The sequence below is a fragment of the Aethalodelphis obliquidens genome, unplaced genomic scaffold, assembly GCF_003676395.1.
Source record: "Aethalodelphis obliquidens isolate GAN/ISIS:26980383/991018 unplaced genomic scaffold, ASM367639v1 scaffold35, whole genome shotgun sequence".
In the NCBI taxonomy this organism is placed as follows: Eukaryota; Metazoa; Chordata; class Mammalia; order Artiodactyla; family Delphinidae; genus Aethalodelphis; species Aethalodelphis obliquidens.
This window is the reverse complement of record NW_020837979.1, coordinates 14812656-14830683: the sequence shown is the minus strand read 5'-3', so window position 1 is coordinate 14830683 and position 18028 is coordinate 14812656. Positions and strand designations below refer to the sequence as shown.

Here is an 18028-nt window from a genome sequence, read left to right as displayed (position 1 = left end):
GAAATAAAGATGAAAAGGGCTTTAAAGCGTCGATTGGACTGGGTGATTGGGAGAGCACTGGTCACCTTAATGACCTGAACAGATTTAGAGGAGTGGTTGGGGCCAAAAATCAGATGGCAGGAAGTAAGGGAAAAAAGTGGAGGAATTCATTTAGTGTACATAAACGCCTCTTTCCGGGAGTTGGCTCCAAAGGGAAGCAGTGAAATAAAGCACCAAGTGGGGGGCGGTGTAAAGAGAGGTGTAGAGTGGGTATCAGTAGAAGTACCAGTGTTCACGTTCAGGCTTCCATGTTTACCTAGCTCAGGGTTCTGTTACGAAGTACACAGAGTGTACAGCCTACATGATACCACAGCCTGATTATCTTCCAGGTGAACCTGGGGAAAGGCCTCAAGGCCCGAGGCAACGTGGAGGAGTGGCTGGGCAAAGTGGAAGAAGCCATGTTCACGTCTCTGCGTCGCCTGTGCAAAGCTGCCATCGCTGACTATCTGGGGAAACCGAGGACAGTATGGGTGATCGCCGGCCACCCTTCTCAAGTAACTTACACTCCTTAAATCTCCGCCTCTGGATCCTGTTTGGGGGAGATGCATCACACACTGAAGAAAGGTGTTTCCATGCAGGTGATCCTGACCATTTCTCAAATCATGTGGTGCCGCGATTTGACGGAGTGTTTGGAACGAGAAGACGGTGATCATTTAGAGGCCCTGGAAGCTTTTGAAAAAGTAAACTTTGAGGTGAGATTACGCAGGGTGACATCGAGCATAGCGCTGTGCCAGATGGTCCCAGTGGCTTTTATTGGCGTGGTTAATGCAAATTCACTACTTCAGAAATTGTAAGCCTCTGACATGACATCCAAAGCTTTGGGCTTCTCACTAAAACTATTTCTGTTCAAGTTTTCTCAGCGACACTACCCTGATGTTTGTGTAGTATGTATGTGAATATTAAAAATAGAAGGAAAGCGTAACTCAAGAGGAAAATGTCAGGATTATAATGGTTTGCCACCTTTAAGAAGAAATGTTATCCTGGGTCCTGATATCTCTCCTAGAAGTGGATTCAATCCCAGAAAACCACAGGATTTGTGCCATTTCTATTCTTAGGCCCAACATGTGCTTTTCTACTGTTTTATAGAAGCCTCAGGCAACTATCAATAAAGCAATAAATAATTGAATGAATTAAATACCATTCTACACAAATTTTTGAGCTATTGGGAAATGCAACTTTACAGCCAGGCCACATCTTTAACTCCAAATTCAATTCTACTTCCAAGCAATGTTGCATTTTTAAAGACTCACCCTTAAAACAGAAAAGGGAGGAAACAACTTTCTTGAAATAGGAAAAAACCTCTCTCATGAAGGTCCTCGATAGAATTTCAACTCAAAGAGCCCCAGAGAAAAGACTCGCTAAGGAAAGTCCCATTGACCTCTTTGTAGAGGTGGCCCCTGGTCAGGGTCAGCCTGAGTGAAAAATCAGCACAACAGTTCAAGGCTTTCAGAGGCACTGCCCTTCTCTGAAAAAGATTTAACCATTTATGTGAAAATCAGGAACTCAGTCTATCAAAAAATGCTTTCGTTTAATCAATCATTGGCTTAGTTTAAATGCTCAGGATTTCTGACTATTCCCCCCTCCCCCACCAAAAAAAAAAACTATCCCTGAAAATGAAGAGTACTACCTTAATCACATTTGATTTTTAGGGAGAACCGTGTTCTCTAGAGACATCATCACCTGGTGGTTAAGAGCATGGGCTTTCCTTGAGGCAAATATCTACTCAAGTGTAATTTTTGCTACTTTATAACTATGTCAATTTCCTTACCCTCTGTGACCCTCAGTTTCCTCTAATGTGAAACTGGGGTAAAGATGGTATTGTACTTCACAGAAGCCTTATAGGAATTAAATAAGTTAAACTGTTGTCCTGGGTCACAGAATTACAGATTCTTACTAAATTTGGAATAGACATTTGTCAAAACTATCTAATTTTATAGGTATCTAATTTTATAGATAGTTTCAAAAAATGCCTATTCCAAATTTAATAGTAAAAAGATATACATGTAAGCTGATTTTTGAAAATTATATATCACTTTTTTTTTTAATTTTTAGAGATTAAATGCCCTGGCTGCAATAGTCCGAGGCAGTCTTCCTAAATTACACAGAAACATCATAACTGCCTTAATTACTATTGATGTACATGCAAGAGACATAGTCACTGAACTTGTTCAAGCCAAGGTAACTCTTTCACTTAAATAAAATCATATATTTCTTTCTGAAATTAATGCATCTAATATGTGTATCATTGTCATCGCTTATGTAGGTAGAGGTAGTTGAGTCCTTTGACTGGCAGAGACAACTGCGCTATTATTGGGATATAGACCTGGACAATTGTGTGGCAAGGATGGCGCTCTCTCAGTATACTTATGGCTATGAGTATTTGGGTGCATGCCCAAGATTAGTTATTACTCCTCTCACGGTAAGTTACTGATCATTTAGGTTCATTACTGCTTTTTCCCCACCAAAATAGTTCTGAAAAGTTTCCTCCTACCATTAACCCTTTAAAGGACTTGCCATGAATACATCTTTGTAAAGCAGAGATTTCCGCTTTTTGATCATGTGCCTGGATTTTTTAGTATATTTCAATTGCTATAGAACCTTTCATAAAAAAAATAATGACCCTCCTGCTATAGAAAGGAAAGGACTTATGAATTTGTGGCCAGAGTCAGTTCCCTTCAATAATGACAATTTATCAATTTCTTCAGGATCGCTGCTACCTTTGCCTCATGGGGGCTTTGCAGCTCGACCTGGGAGGTGCACCAGCTGGTCCTGCTGGCACGGGGAAAACTGAGACTACCAAAGACCTTGCAAAAGCTCTCGCCATCCAGTGTGTGGTCTTTAACTGCTCCGATGGTTTGGACTACAAGGTACGGTCCTGGCATCTGAACACTAAGTGTTTTATGTGGCTTTCTCTATTTGCAACATGACATAACAAAAGAAGGAGAGAAAGGGGTGATGGCAAGCTAGGGAAAACTAGTGGGGCAAGGAATGATTAAAGTAGAATAAATAGAGCAAGAGAGGAGAGTCAACACAAGGCAATCCGAGTGGGCCAGGTAGGAATCAAGGCCAGGGGAGGATTGGTCAAATGGTGGTAAGATTAAAGACCTGTTCATGTCAGTAGGTAGAAAGCGGGGAGATGAGATACAAGACAGAATAGCAGGGAAATCTAGGAACAAGGAATAAGCTTACAGGAAGAGACGAGTTACGTATTGAAACGTGTGGTGTTACGTATTCAGAGTTACATATTGAAAATGAAACATGTAGGAGGTGAGAATTCACGGTAAGATTTTTCATTGAGTAGTTCTCAGAATTTTTCACTCTTAAAAATTATTGAGGGCTTCCCTGGTGGCACAGTGGTTGAGAGTCTGCCTGCCGATGCAGGGGACACGGGTTCGTGCCCCGGTCCGGGAAGATCCCACGTGCCGCAGGGCAGCTAGGCCCATGAGCTATGGCCACTGAGCCTGTGCGTCCAGAGCCTGTGCTCCACAACGGGAGAGGCCACAACAGTGAGAGGCCCGCGTACCGCAAAAAAAAAAAAAAATTTTTGAGACCTGGGACTTCCCTGGCAGTCCAGTGCTTAAGACTTCACCTTCCAATGCAGGGGGTGCAGGTTTGATCCCTGGTCAGGGAGCTAAGATCCCACATGCCTCATGGCCAAAACATAAAACAGAAACAATATTGTAACAAATTCAATAAAGACTTTAAAAAATGGCCCACATCAAAAAAAAAATCTTAAAAAAAAAATTATTGAGACTTCCAGAAAGTTTTTGTTTATATGTATGGATTACATCTATTGATATACACCATGTTAGAAATTAAAATTGCATTTAAAATATTTGGGGGGGGGGACTTCCCTGGTGGCGCAGTGGTTAAGAATCCGCCTGCCAGTGCAGGGGACACAGGTTCGAGCCCTGGTCTAGGAAGATCCCACATGCCGTGGAGCAGCTAAGCCTGTGCGCCACAACTACTGAGCCTGCACTCTAGAGCCCGCAAGCCACTACTGCTGAGCCCGCACTCCACAACTGCTGAAGCCCGTGCGCCTGGACCCTGTGCTCTGCAACAAGAGAAGCCACCACAATGAGAAGCCCACGCACTGCAACAAAGAGGAGCCCCTGCTTGCCACAACTAGAGAAACCCTGCACACAGCAGCGAAGACCCAATGCAGTCAAAAATAAATAAATAAATAAAATTTAAATAAATAGCCTTTCTTTTAAATAAAGTAAAATAAAAATATTTATTTGTTTTAAAATAACCATAATAAATTCATTACATGTTAGCATAAAAACACTTTTTAAGAAAAATAGCTATTTTCCCAAACAACTATAAATAGTATAATCTATAAAAATATTGAATCACTATTCTGTATACCTAAAAGTAATGTAATATTGTAAATCAACAGTACCTCAATAAAAAACGTTGATGAGGATAATTCTTTATAGAAGAATCACAGCTAATACATGCAGAGGGATAACATTAGAAATTACTATTTTGCAAACTCTAAAAAATTAATAGATCTGGTAATGATCAACTTTGCTAAAACCACATTAAAAGATTAATTGGAAGGTTTGTAATGGATGGATCAGGCTAATTATCCATTGGTCAATCAAAACATCACTGAAGGGGCTTCCCTGGTGGCGCAGTGGTTGACAGTCCACCTGCTGATGCAGGGGAAACGGGTTCGTGCCCCGGTCCGGGAAGATCCCACATGCCGCGGAGCGGCTGGGCCCGTGAGCCATGGCCGCTGAGCCTGCGCGTCAGGAGCCTGTGCTCTGCAACGGGAGAGGCCACAACAGTGAGAGGCCCGCGTACCACATTAAAAAAAAAAAAAAAAAAAAAAACCTCTTAAAATAAAAAAAATCACTGAATTTGAGACAACCAGGAAACATGTATCTTCTTCTTTGGTACACAATCTGAATTATTCCTGTTCAGAAATTTTTAAACCTCAAACTAATGAATTTAATTAAGTGTCTAGATTTAAATACAGTTTTCAAGAAGTATATAAGGTAGAGAAACATGTTAACCACAAGAATTCAATCAGCCAAATATGGAATGCAAGAAATTCCAAAGGGAAAATAACCTATAGACCTTTAAAAAATAAATTGCATAAAAGGGGGAGGATGCAGAGAACTGTTATAAATTTAAAGAGATTAAAAGACACATTAACCGTAAAATAGACAGCTAGTGGGAAGCAGCGGCATAGCACAGGGAGAACAGCTCAGTGCTTTGCGACCACCTAGAAGGGTGGGATAAGGAGGGTGTGAGGGAGACGCAAGAGGGAGGAGATATGTGGATATATGTATATGTATGGCTGATTCACTTTGTTACACAGCAGAAACTAACACAACATTGTAAAGCAATTATACTCCAATAAAGATGATAAAAAAAAGACACATTAAGCAGTGTTTGGACCTTGTTTGCATCCTTATCCTACTGTAAAAGGATCATTTTAGGACCATTGTGGAAAATTGAACATGAACTGTTGTTAGATGACATCAAGGAATTGCTTGGGTTTTGGTAAAACCAATTACTTGATTTTTGTTTGAATGTGTTAATGGTATTGGTTTGGGTTTTTTTGTTTTGTTCTGTTTTTAGGTTCTTACACATTACAGAATCTGTGATGAAATACTAATGATGTCTGGGGCTTGTTTTAAAATACTCCAACAACAGCATAAAGTGTTGGAAGTATTTTAAAAAGAGCAAAATGTTGATGATTGTTAAACTGAGCACCTTCTTTTACCTCTTGTGTATGTTTGAAATACTCTGATACAAAAAGTTCTTTTAAAGTATAAAGCATCAAAATTAAAATGGCAGAAATACCTCCAAAAATTCTTTTTTAATGGTCAATCAATTGCTACACAATTAGTGTCTTTCAAAAAGAGGTGCGGGGGAGAAATTAGCCCCTGACCGCTATCAGCTAAGAGCTGGCCTGGTTCAAACAGACTCTGTGCTTCTCCAGTTGAACTCAAACAGCTTCACAGACCACCAACATCAGACTTGGTCACTTTGTGCCCATGATGCCGTGAGACAAAAACCACACCATAATCAAATCTGAGAACAGACACAAACAAGAACTCTGTCCAAACCACAAAAATGACCGAATATCCTCCTCTCTCCACTAACTGGAGTAACTGCTACATCTTTACTGACACCTTGAGCCACACTGCCCTATAGACTCCTAGATAGATGTTATTATGATACCCATCAGAGAATCACCTCAGCTTTCTGCCAACAAAAATTTAGAGTGACGTGGTGTCCCCTAAAAAGACATGTTCAAGTCTTAATGACTGACAACCTGTAAATCTGACCTGATTTGGAAGTAGGGTCTCTGCAGATATAACCAAGCTAAGCTGAGGTCTTACTGGACCTGGATGAGCCCTAATCCAATAATTAGTGGATTTGTAAGAAGAGGAAAATTCGGTTATAGACACACAGAGAGGAGAAGGCCATGTGAATATACACAGAAGGTGAGCCAAGGAACACTCATCATTGGCTGCAAACATGAAAAGCTATGAAGAGACGAGGAAGAATACTCCCCTAGGACTTTCAAAGTGAGTATGGCTTGGCCAACACCTTGATTTTAGACTTATAGACTCCAGAACTATGCAAGAAATAATTTCTGTTGTTTTAAGCCACCCAGTTTACAGTCATTTGTTACAATCGCCCTTCAAAACTAATACATAGAGCAATACCCTGCTTCATTGAACCTTCCTCAAACTTTCCTATAAGAAGTCCTTTTAATGTTCTTTTACTGAGATCTCATGGTTTCCCATGGTCTGTGGTCTCCCTTTTGCAATAAGCAATAAACCCAATTTTTTTTTTACCATGGATGAGTTCCAGTGATCTTTTTTTTTAAACATCTTTATTGGAGTATAATTGCTTTACAATGGTGTGTTAGTTTCTGCTTTATAACAAAGTGAATCAGTTATACATATACACATGTTCCCATATCTCTTCCCTCCTGCGTCTCCCTCCCTCCCACCCTCCCTATCCCACCCCTCTAGGTGGTCACAAACAACCTAGCTGATCTCCCTGTGCTACGCGGCTGCTTCCCACTAGCTATCCACTTTACTCTTGGTAGTGTATATATGTCCACGCCACTCTCTCACCTCGTCACAGCCTACCCCTACCCCTACCCATATCCTCAAGTCCATGCTCTAGTAGGTCTGTGTCTTTATTCCTGTCTTACCCCTAGGTTCTTCATGACCTTTTTTTTTTCTTAGATTCCATATATATGTGTTAGCATACGGTATTTGTTTTTCTCCTTCTGACTTACTTCTCTCTGTATGACAGACTCTAGGTCCATCCACCTCACCACAAATAACTCAATTTCATTTCCTTTTATGACTGAGTAATATTCCATTGTATATATGTGCCACATCTTCTTTATCCATTCATCTGTTGATGGACATTTAGGTTGCTTCCATGTCCTGGCTATTGTAAATAGAGCTGCAATGAACATTTTGGTACATGACTCTTTTTGAATTAAAGCTATGGGCATTGACTGCAGGCATGCTATAGGGAGATAAATTTTAGCAAAGAGCCCATATTGAAGATAAAGATCTGGAATTTTTTAAATTGAGATGTAATTGACATATTATATTAGTTTTACATGTACAACATAATGATTTGTTATATGTATATATTCCAAAATGATTACAGTAAGTTTAGTTAACATCCATCACCACCAATTTTCTATGTCTTTGAGTTCATGTTTTTTTTAGATTCCACATAGTAGTGATATCATACAGTATTTGTCTGACTTATTTCACCTAGCATAATGCCCTCGAGGTCCATCCATTACATATTGTCACAAATGTGATGTATATGTCACAGCCAATTTTCTTTATCCATTCATCCATTGTTGGAAACTTAGGTTGTTTCCATGTCTTGGTTATGGTAAATAATGCTTCAATGAACTTGGGGGTGCAGATATATTTTTGAGTTAGTGATTTTCATTTTCTTTGGATAAATACCCAGAAGTAGAATTGCTGAATAATATGGCACTTGTGTTTTTAATTTTCTGAAGAACCTTCATAATGTTTTCCATAGTGGCTGCACCAATTTACATTCCCACCAACAGTGCACAGGGGTTCCCTTTTCTTCACATCCTCACCGCACCTGTCATTTCTTGTCTTCTTGATAATGGACATTCTAACAGGTGTAAGGTGACGTCTCACTGTGGTCTTGATTTGTATTTCTCTGATGATTAGTGACGTTGGGTATCTTTCGGGATACCTGTTGACAATTTATTTATGTGTCTTCTTCAGAAAAGTGTCTTTGCCCATTTTGAAATTGGTTTGTTTGTTTGTTTTTCTATTGAGTTGTATGATGTCTTTATATATTTTAGATATTAACCCCTTATCAGATATATGATTTGCAAATATGTTCTTCTATTCCTTAGGTTGCCTTTTCATTTTTTTGATGGCTTCCTTTGATGTGCAGAAGCTTTTCAGTTTGATATAGTCCCATTTGACCTGGAATTTTCTTCTTTTAAAACTTCTGTCCCATTAATATCCCTTGAGAAGTCTTCCTGTACCCCCCACCACCCAGGGAATGAAACCATTGCTCTACAATATGAAGGAGTTCCTCAGCTTTGTCATCCATAAGACCAGCTTCGTCTTTAGTCTTATCCATTCTGTTGTTTAGTCCATCTATTTCATTTTTGTAATCTTGACTATAATATGATTAATTTCCAGGTATTATTTCTTATCTCTCACTAATTCTTTCTTAGAGCATCTTGTTTTATGATAGGAATGCAATTTCCTCTAAAATCTCTCTGAGGGTTCCATTTGAATTTTTAAATCTTTTCTTTTGTTCTCCAAATTACCTCCATTTTCTTCAGGGTTGCTCATTTAGTTTATTCTTCTTCTCTCTTCCTTGTTGGTGATGTTTCTCAAATATGTGTTGACTTCTACTACTTAGTTCTTAAGTGAGCACTGAGTTGATTAGTGAGAACAAATTGTTTCCTCAAAAGGCCCCTGCCTTAAAAGAAAAAGCTCCCCTGATCTCTGTGGGAGTGTAGTATGTTTGGTTAGCAGGCTTCCCCATACAGTGTGTGGGCATGGGCAGCCAGGAAGCCAGAAACATTTTATAAATGCCAAAATAATAAGGACTTTTCTTCTAGTAGTGAAGTTAAGTGGGTTTCACTCTTGGATGGAGCTGTCTATCCTTTTGACTCTCAGTTGAGTAAAGTGGAGGTCTGAAATCATCTGTCTTTTTTTATCTCTGCTTTCCTTATCTCCCAAGCCTAATGTCTTCTTCCAATATCTCCTTATATCTCCCAAAGACAGACCTCCCCCTTTCTCTACAAGGCAGTCCTTGGGTTTTGGGCTGGAGGGAGAGTGTCAGCACTGCCAGCCTTAAGAGCCCTGTTTACTCTACTTGGAATAAGGAGAGGGAAGGACAGAGAAGGGAAGGACCAACAAACCTGATCTTTCCAAGTACTCATCTTTGGCTAATTCCCAAGGATCACCCTGGGACCTGTGTCTGCTTTTCTTGCATGTATTGCTGTTGGGTTCGGAGTTTCTTGGAGACCCCCCTGAAGGGCAGTTCTTCCTTCCCTCTGTCTTGGGCCTGCATTCTGCCCTTCTCAGTTGAGTAATCTGTATCTATGTATTTTCCATCTTCCAAGATTTTTTTTTCAAAACTTTCTTCCTGCTGCTGGTTTCCCTTCCCATTATACTTTTATCAAGCAGGTACAGGTATAAGTGTAGGTACAGAAATGGAGAGAGTTCTACCTTTCTGTCATTCATGGGCATTTAGGAGGAAGGGATGGTAGCAGTATATGCTCAGTTGACCATCTTGAAACAAACAAACAAAAAAACATTAGCTCTATTTTTAAAGAGATAGAGATGGTATAATGCAATATTTGTAGAAATGCTTAACCCAAAATTCAAGTCTCTAAAGGAACTTTCCTGTGTAGATAGCCACAAGTACATATTCATTCTCCTCCACCATTAAGATTCTGCTGTAGAAGAAATTAACAACCATTACATTACCCTGTGCAGCTGTGCTTCTGCTCAGTGGTCCCTGTTTGTTGTCTGCCATGTGTAGTACCTGGTAAAGATGATGAAAGCTTCTACCAGTAAAGTTTTTCAAGGTTTTCTTAAGTCATTAAGTGTGTCTATTCTAGGTGTTAGTTTCTTTGGGAACCTGTGAAGTATTTACATAGGTGAACAGAGGTTATGAAAAAGTAGGAAAATTGGTCAGATTGTCATTTTATTTAAAAATAAAAATTAGCTTCAAATCATTTATAGAGAAGACAAAAAGATAATTCCTCTTAGAGAAAGGTGTTAACTTCTGACATAAGACCAGGATTCACATAAAACCATTGCTGATTTCCAGATACCACCTATTTTCCTTTTACTATTTCAGCTCAAAATTTAACTTTTGAAAGAGTTCAACTCTACAATATATAGTTGAATGTATTTTGATTTCAGATGATGGGGCGCTTTTTCAGTGGTCTGGCACAGTCAGGGGCCTGGTGCTGCTTTGATGAATTTAACCGAATTGACATAGAAGTTTTGTCAGTCATCGCACAGCAGCTCATTACCATCAGGAATGCCAAAGCTGCAAAGGTAAGGCGCTGGTCAGTTGTCTGTGGAGATCGCGTTTCTTAACTTCATAATGAATTTACAGCATGTTGCATCTTAGGAAGGACAGTGCTAACTTTAGCCTCTGTATTCCAAGTTTCCAGTGTCATTGGTGAGTATTACAGCAACGGGACTTAGTTGGATGAATTAATTGCTCATCCAGGCAACACAGAGAAACAACTGAATGGCAGACATTGTGCTGGGACCTGAGGATACAGAGCTGGTGAGACTCAGTCCCTGCCCTCATGGAACCTTGTTCTTCCCACCCTCAACACACGTGCACATGCGCGCACACACACACACTCTTGTACTCCCTGTCCCTTTCTCCTCCACCTCTCTTTTCCTCCTCACCTTTCTTATTCTTGCCTTTGACATATACTTCTCTGCTAGGTTTCTCTAATGCTGCCTTATCTAGGCTCTACTGCCTTCCTCATGACCCCTAGTCTCAGTCTATTGCTGGTAGAAAAATGAGAGAGGAGTCCTGGAAAACCCAGGGGGACCTTGACTCTCCAGAACTCACTGGACTGGAAAAGCCAAGGAGTGTAGGGCCAGATGAAGATATTAAAAGGGCCTCACTATTTAAAATCTGATTTAGCCCATATGAGCATGTTCCTGGAGAAGGGTGTTGTACTGGGAAGGTGATGGCAGTGAAGGATGGGACCAAGTCCCCTACCACTCTGTGTTGACCTTGTGAGATTATGTCATGAAGTCACCAAAGGGCAGATTGATGTTCAGCCAGTACAAACCAGAACAGCCTTGCCAATTGTTTAATATTTAAATAGTCACTGCCTTGAGCCCCTGGAAGGTCCCCACCATTACCTTGGCCCCTACCTGAAAAGTCTCAGACCTCCTCAGGATCCAGCCAGAAGGGTTCATCCTGACCTACCAAAGGGGCCTCTGGACCCAGCTCCCGCTCTAGGGACAAGAGCCATTCTCATCAGAAAGTGCCCTGCTAAAGAGCTGTTAAATATTTTATTGCCTCTGCAAAAAATCATATTATAGAACAAGTAAAAAGAAAACAGAAATTGGACTTTTACCAGCTACTAAATTGTACACGTCATTGTACTTTACACTTATTTCATCTTCACACCAAACCAGTGTGAAGTAGATGGCGTTTTCCCAAGCTACAGGTCAAAAAGATTCAGAGACATTAAGACATTTCTGGGAACAACATAGAACCAAGACACACATCTAAACCTGTGTGACCGTGAGGTCCACGCTCCTCCAACTACACACCCTCTGGGAGGCCCGCATTAAAATCAGGGACCACCAGATATAACATAATGTCAGTCATTATCACCACCCTGAGCGCTTAGCATGCTTAGCAAAGCCTCAGGAGCAAGGGAGAAGGAACCAGAGAGAACGCAGGCAGCCTTGAAGCATTGCCAACTGGAGGGCAACCATGTGAGGTGAAAGGAAGGTAGGAGGACATCTGAGACTAACCAAATCTCACCCTTGACTTTGCCAGTGGTCAGAGGAGATAGTTGGAGTAGAATACGCCCCCTAGAATATGTGAAGAAACTAAAGCACAGCAATTTACAGGTTTGAATAACACAAAAGCCATTAAACAGCAGCAGGACTGGGGTCTCCAGTTATGGGGTCCAGCACTTTCTCCTCCAGGCTATGACACATCACCCCAGCTCTGTCATGGTCTTCCCCTGTATTCTTTGTGACTGAATATAGTGCCTTCATCCAGTCACCCACCTAGAATCCTGGAATTCGTCTTGAATTTTTCCCATTGCCATCAACCCCAGAATCTAAGCCATCACCAAGTCCATTCAATTGTATCTCCTAGATCTCTCTCATCTCCAATAAGAACTCCCTAATTCTGGCTCTCCTCATCTCCCCAGTAACACTCCCTACTGGTCCCCCTGTCTGTAGTTTGTCTAACCTGTCCAATGCCATCTTTGGTCCTATCACTCTGCTCAAAACTCTCTGTTTCCGCCCATCCATGGAACAAAATCTAAATTTTTTAGCCGAGCATGCAAGGTTTATGATGCTCAGGGCCCAGCCTACTTACACTTTCCTCCTAGAACTTTTCCCTTTAGCAAAGTGAATAGCTGGCCATTCCCTGAACATGCAATGCTGTTTCTTGTTCTTGCTCCCTTTGACTGGAATGGCTGCCCTGTTCATCTATGGGAAATGCCCTCTTCATTCTCCGGGTCTCACACGGGCTTCCCTGCTCCTCATATGAGCTTTGCTCCCTGTAGGCTCTGCACACACCTCCACTGTAGCATTGATTGCACTGCATGGTCATGGTCCTAGGTCTAACTCTACACAACAAGCCCAGGAGTTTCTCAAGGGCTCTGCATGCCCATTCCTAACCCATTGCCTGCCTGGCACAGATGCTCAATGGGTGTTTGCTGTTGAATGAAAGTGAAGGGGTAATTCCAATGACTCTAACAGTGGGGCCTCAACCACTCAAGGACTAAGATCAGATTCGAATTTCTTAGGGACTCCAGAAAGTAGTGGCGGAGAAGGTTTAGTGGCCATTAAATCTAAGTTGAATTGAGGAGTCTCAGCGAAAGATGTTGAGGCCCAGAAGATTACAGGTCTGGGCCAGGAAGGCGGAGACACCTGGGGCAAGGCAGGGGCAGGAAGGCAGAGAGCAGGAAGCACGTAGCCCGGAAGAGATTGGGAGTGGGTAGGACAGAATCAGGAGGGAAACATTCCCAACAGCAAGAGTCAGTAGTCTTTGCTTGAATGCATGTTACACAAGTTTTGTACTCGAGTAGTAATTATGGGAAAGAATTTACAGATGTCGGGGGACGTGTTAGCTTATATTTTCTCTTTCCCTTCAACAGCTCTCTAGATTCATATTTGAGGGGCGGGAAATCAAGTTGGTTATGACTTGTGCAGCCTTCATCACAATGAATCCTGGATATGCAGGCAGAACTGAGTTGCCAGATAATTTGAAAGCCCTGTTTAGGCCCTTTGCGATGATGGTTCCAAATTACGCATTGATTGCAGAGGTGAGCTTCACATTATAAAGCAGCAAAAACTTAAGCTTGTTTCTTTTATTTAGTATTTGATTATTGTGGTAGAAAGTTTCCCTTATGAATGCAGTCTAGCCAAGGTTATACAGTATTGTTTCCTCTTAAGTGTGTAGATATCGTTACCACATAGAATGTTTTGTTCTGTGTGTGTGTGTGTGTGTGTGTGTGTGTGTGCATGTGTGTTTGTGTGTATGTGTGTAACTGCTATATCCCTAAAGCCCAGGATGGTATCTGGAATATAGTAAGCCCCCAAAACTGGAATGAATAAGTAAGTATAATTAGCCAGTCCATTGGGGTTCATCAGTTTGTCTCTAGGAATTAAAACGTCTAGATTATTCTAAAAAGACTGTATTATTCTCACTTCTCTCGCTGCATTATTTTTTTTAATTAGAGTCAAGGGATGTTAAGTAAAAGCAATACTAATCACTAATGATGGAGGTCAGGGATTTGTTTCTAGTCTGTATCAACTTAGTCAAAAAATAGCAACATTAATAAGCTAATTCTTTATGATTGTATTTGTTCCTTCTGTATCTATCTAGGAATCTTTCTATTTAAACTTTTTTTTTGTTTCTTCATACTAGTTAACACCCAGTGTATTAAATTTTATATGTATTTTTCTTGGCACTTTTTACCGAGGCATAATTTATATATAGTAGAGGGCACAGATCATAAGGGTACAACAGAGTGATTCCTTACACATGTATTCACCTGTGTGATCACCAAGACCAATATATAGAATGTTTACAGGACTCCGGAAGGCCCCTCATGCTCGGTGCTGTATTTCACATCAAGGGATGCTACCCCTTTTCGAACAGAGCTTCTCAGAAAGCACATATTACTCCTGTGGCTAATAAATTCCTGACAACAGCTAATTTAAAATATTCCTCCGCATTAATTAAAAGTAATTGCCTAAGAATAGAATAGACCATGCCAAATCCTAGCATTAGAAAAAGTACAACTTTTATTAGTATAATGCCTACAGCATCTCATGAGTCCCCCAGTGTCCTCTGTGGGTAAGATGGGGTGGTGGGCAGTTAAAGCAGGTGGCATCTTCACTCCAGACCCCTCTCTGGACAGGACAATAAATGACTTGCTCATTGTCCAAAGCTGGTAGGAAGAAAACCAGGTTTGGAACTCAGTCCAACATTGTGTTCACATCTCACATTTTGTCCTATTGTTATATTACTCAGTAATTAATTGGAGAAATTTAAAAATCCAGTCTTCTGAGTGCTATTCCTGTTGTTGTTACAGATTAAATGAATCAGGGTCTGTCATCAGTAAATATTTTTAATCACCTGCAGTGCACAGAGTACTGTGCTAATAGGTAGTGATAGAGGAATGAAAAAAACAGACACCAGTATGAAATCTCTGCATTATCTCAAATCACAATTCCAAGGCCAACTGCAGTGATTTGAGTAGATTATGGATTGAAGGAAGTGTCCATACCCACCTCCACGTATCATCACTGATTTATTTAACCAAGGGTGCAGAAACTTGTCAGAGGCGAGGTGGCTTCCTAGGGCAGGGAGAGGCTGCAAATCTTTGTGTAGCTTCCCTTGACTCCCAGGGATCCTACAGGGAGTGCATCACTGACACTGTCAGATCAGGGAAGCTCAAGTCTTGCTTTTATACTCAGGCCTCACAGCACCATCCAGCCTCCACAATGTGAACATTTTCACAGTGGGCTCTGCTGCTCCTCGAACCAAATGTCACCAAGACCACATCTTCATCTGTCAAAAGAAAGCAGAATCAGTGCTCAGACATCCCCGTATAATATCCCACCTTCCACCTTGTGGCACAAAACCTTTTTTCCCTTCAATCTTTACATTTCCTTGTTAAAGGGTATAACAACTTGGAGAGATACAATATAATACCTAAAGTAGATTTTGAATACATTGGTATTATGCTAATATGTTTTTATCAATATAACATAATAGACACTGCATTATATTTTCCCATTCTAGGTAATTCTATATTCTGAAGGATTTGAATCCAGTAAAATATTAGCAAGAAAAATGACTCAGATGTATAAGCTTTGCAGTGAACAGCTCTCTCAGCAGGATCACTATGACTTTGGCATGAGAGCCGTGAAGTCTGTACTGGTCATGGCTGGGTAAGAAACCAAAGTGGGCAAGAGTCAAGTTTCCAACCATGTCATCACTTGCATTTCGTGAGTAATTCACAGATGGCTCTTAAAGCAACTTAGCAAGTGATTAATAAATGTGAGCTGCTGCTGTTGTCATCATGCTTACCTTGACAGCCCCCTGCTACAGTGAAATGGGGCATCTCTCTTCATCCCAAGGTTCTTCACTGTGAGAACCAACATAGCTGCCCCCAGACCAAACCTGAGTCTCCACTAGGCTTTGGGTAACTTTTGTTTCCCCTGAACTTGTCACATACAATGGGTTTCAGTGTACAAAAGGCTTTACCACCATGAGGTAGGATGATGAGAGTTAAAAGACATACAGTTTGTTATGCAGATACACTAATTAAGTCATACACGTCACCTGACAAAGCATACTTCAGTTTCATCATTCCATCCGCAGTCCAAGCTTTTATCCTAGACGCCCCCTCTCTCTTTACAGTTTGGTCCAAGGCTGAGCTTCTTTCTAGTTCCTAGTAGAGCAAGAGTCTTTTCTCTTCTCAGGACCCAGTTTCTTTCTTTATAACCTCTTGACATGCCCACCTGTGGCATCCCCAGCTTGTCCAGAGTCTCTGAGGGAATCTATCTTCTCAGGCCGTGACTCGCTGGCTCAAGCTCCGCCCACACAGGACCCCTTCTGCCTGGCTCCTGTACCCCAGGCTTCTGCACAAATCTCCCTGGCTTTCTACCCTCTGTTCCTTCTTTCAACCTCCTAGATACAGTATTTCTCCTCTTTATAGGATTGCCATTAAAGGAAGAGGGATACTAAGGAGTTGAGACACTTGTATTCAGAAAACAGAACTACAGCCCACGGGCAAGACAGACAAAGGAGCAGTCATCTAGAATATAATGTGTGAGGGCAACCATGGGACTGTGCCCTGGGTTCGTTGGCAGGGGATGGAGGGACTTTCTAGAGGAGGGAATGTCTGAGCTGGATTTTGAAAGAAAAATAAGAGCCAGCGAAAGACCAAAGCAGAGCATTCTGGGATAAGAGAAAAGGGAGTCACAGGGATATGAATCATCATGATGTATTCAGGGAACTGTAAATACAGGTTGGATAAAGTCTGGATTGATGGGAGGAGCTTGAGAAAATGTCCTTGTCATTCTCCTCAAGGCTATGTAGCCTGTGCCTGACTTGTCCGTGTGCTCTCTTGGAGATGGACACTGGGCATGCAAGGGAAAATGGTACCCTCCTTCCAGCAGGAATCTGCAGTGGCGTGCCCTCCACAGCTTTCTGCAAGCAGAATCCCCGACCCACAGGTTTGGAAAATCACGTTCCATATTATGTTCTTGCAATGTCATCTGAATTATTCCTTTAAATTTAGGTCTTTAAAAAGAGAGAACCCAGACCTAAGTGAAGATGTGGTATTGATAAGAGCTTTACGAGACTCTAACTTACCAAAATTCCTAACAGATGATGCTGTTCTATTCAGGTAAATTTCTAGGTGCGACAGATAAAGCATAGCTACTGTGTAGAGGTAAAGCATAGTTTATCTTCAGATATGTCTGCCTCTAACAAGGTATCATCTTTTCTAGAGACACCTATTGCAATTTTTAAAATACTAGTTTAAAAGATACTAAAGTTTTAGCCTCAATTCAATCATTTATTTTTTTCAAAATATTGATCACCAAGCTGCATGCTATGCAAATTAGCATTGGGTTACAAACTCCTGACCTAAGAGAAATTCCTGACTCAAAAGAAGCAGATTTGGGCCCCCACATAAATGTGATTGCTTTTACCTATTTCTACTTTTATTATTTAGTTTTATGTTTATCCAAGTCATATAAGTATGTGGTTTTAAAAATAAAATGCTATTATAAGTTACTCTCATGAAAAACAACAGTTCCCTGCCCTTCACCAAGTCCCACTTCCCGAAGACAATCATTTTTCAATTCATTCATTCGTTCTTTCCTATATCCCTCCATATTTTTTTAACATCTTTATTGGAGTATAATTGCTTTACAGTGGTGTGCTAGTTTCTGCTCTACAACAACCTCCATATTGTTTAGTACCACGTTTATGCCATCTCATGACTTTTCCATTTTAGATGTTATCTATTAAGTTACTAACAGAGAGATGAGGGTATGCACACGCACCTCTCCCCCTCCACCCATCCTCTCTGTGTAGTCATGTTACAATATAACTGGAGCTAAATATTCAGGATTTCCATAATTTATTATAGAAATATAAATGTTACCCAAAGCTGTACTATCTTTCCCTTGTTATTAAATTATCTAGCTTTTCATCTTCCCTTCAT

At 40.8% G+C, this 18028-nt stretch overlaps 1 protein-coding gene across 1 annotated transcript in view; it reads left to right on the top strand.

Moving 5' to 3' along the window:
• The window catches only part of DNAH6 (dynein axonemal heavy chain 6), a 292860-nt gene that overhangs the window by 124197 nt on the left and 150635 nt on the right, over window positions 1–18028 (top strand). Inside the window, exons 25-33 of the mRNA XM_027129214.1 lie at window positions 369–533; window positions 618–731; window positions 2092–2217; window positions 2303–2458; window positions 2745–2906; window positions 10479–10616; window positions 13436–13603; window positions 15592–15740; window positions 17096–17203. Of these exons, the coding sequence (XP_026985015.1) occupies window positions 369–533; window positions 618–731; window positions 2092–2217; window positions 2303–2458; window positions 2745–2906; window positions 10479–10616; window positions 13436–13603; window positions 15592–15740; window positions 17096–17203 (1286 nt within the window). The remainder of the gene's footprint in view (window positions 1–368; window positions 534–617; window positions 732–2091; window positions 2218–2302; window positions 2459–2744; window positions 2907–10478; window positions 10617–13435; window positions 13604–15591; window positions 15741–17095; window positions 17204–18028) is intronic.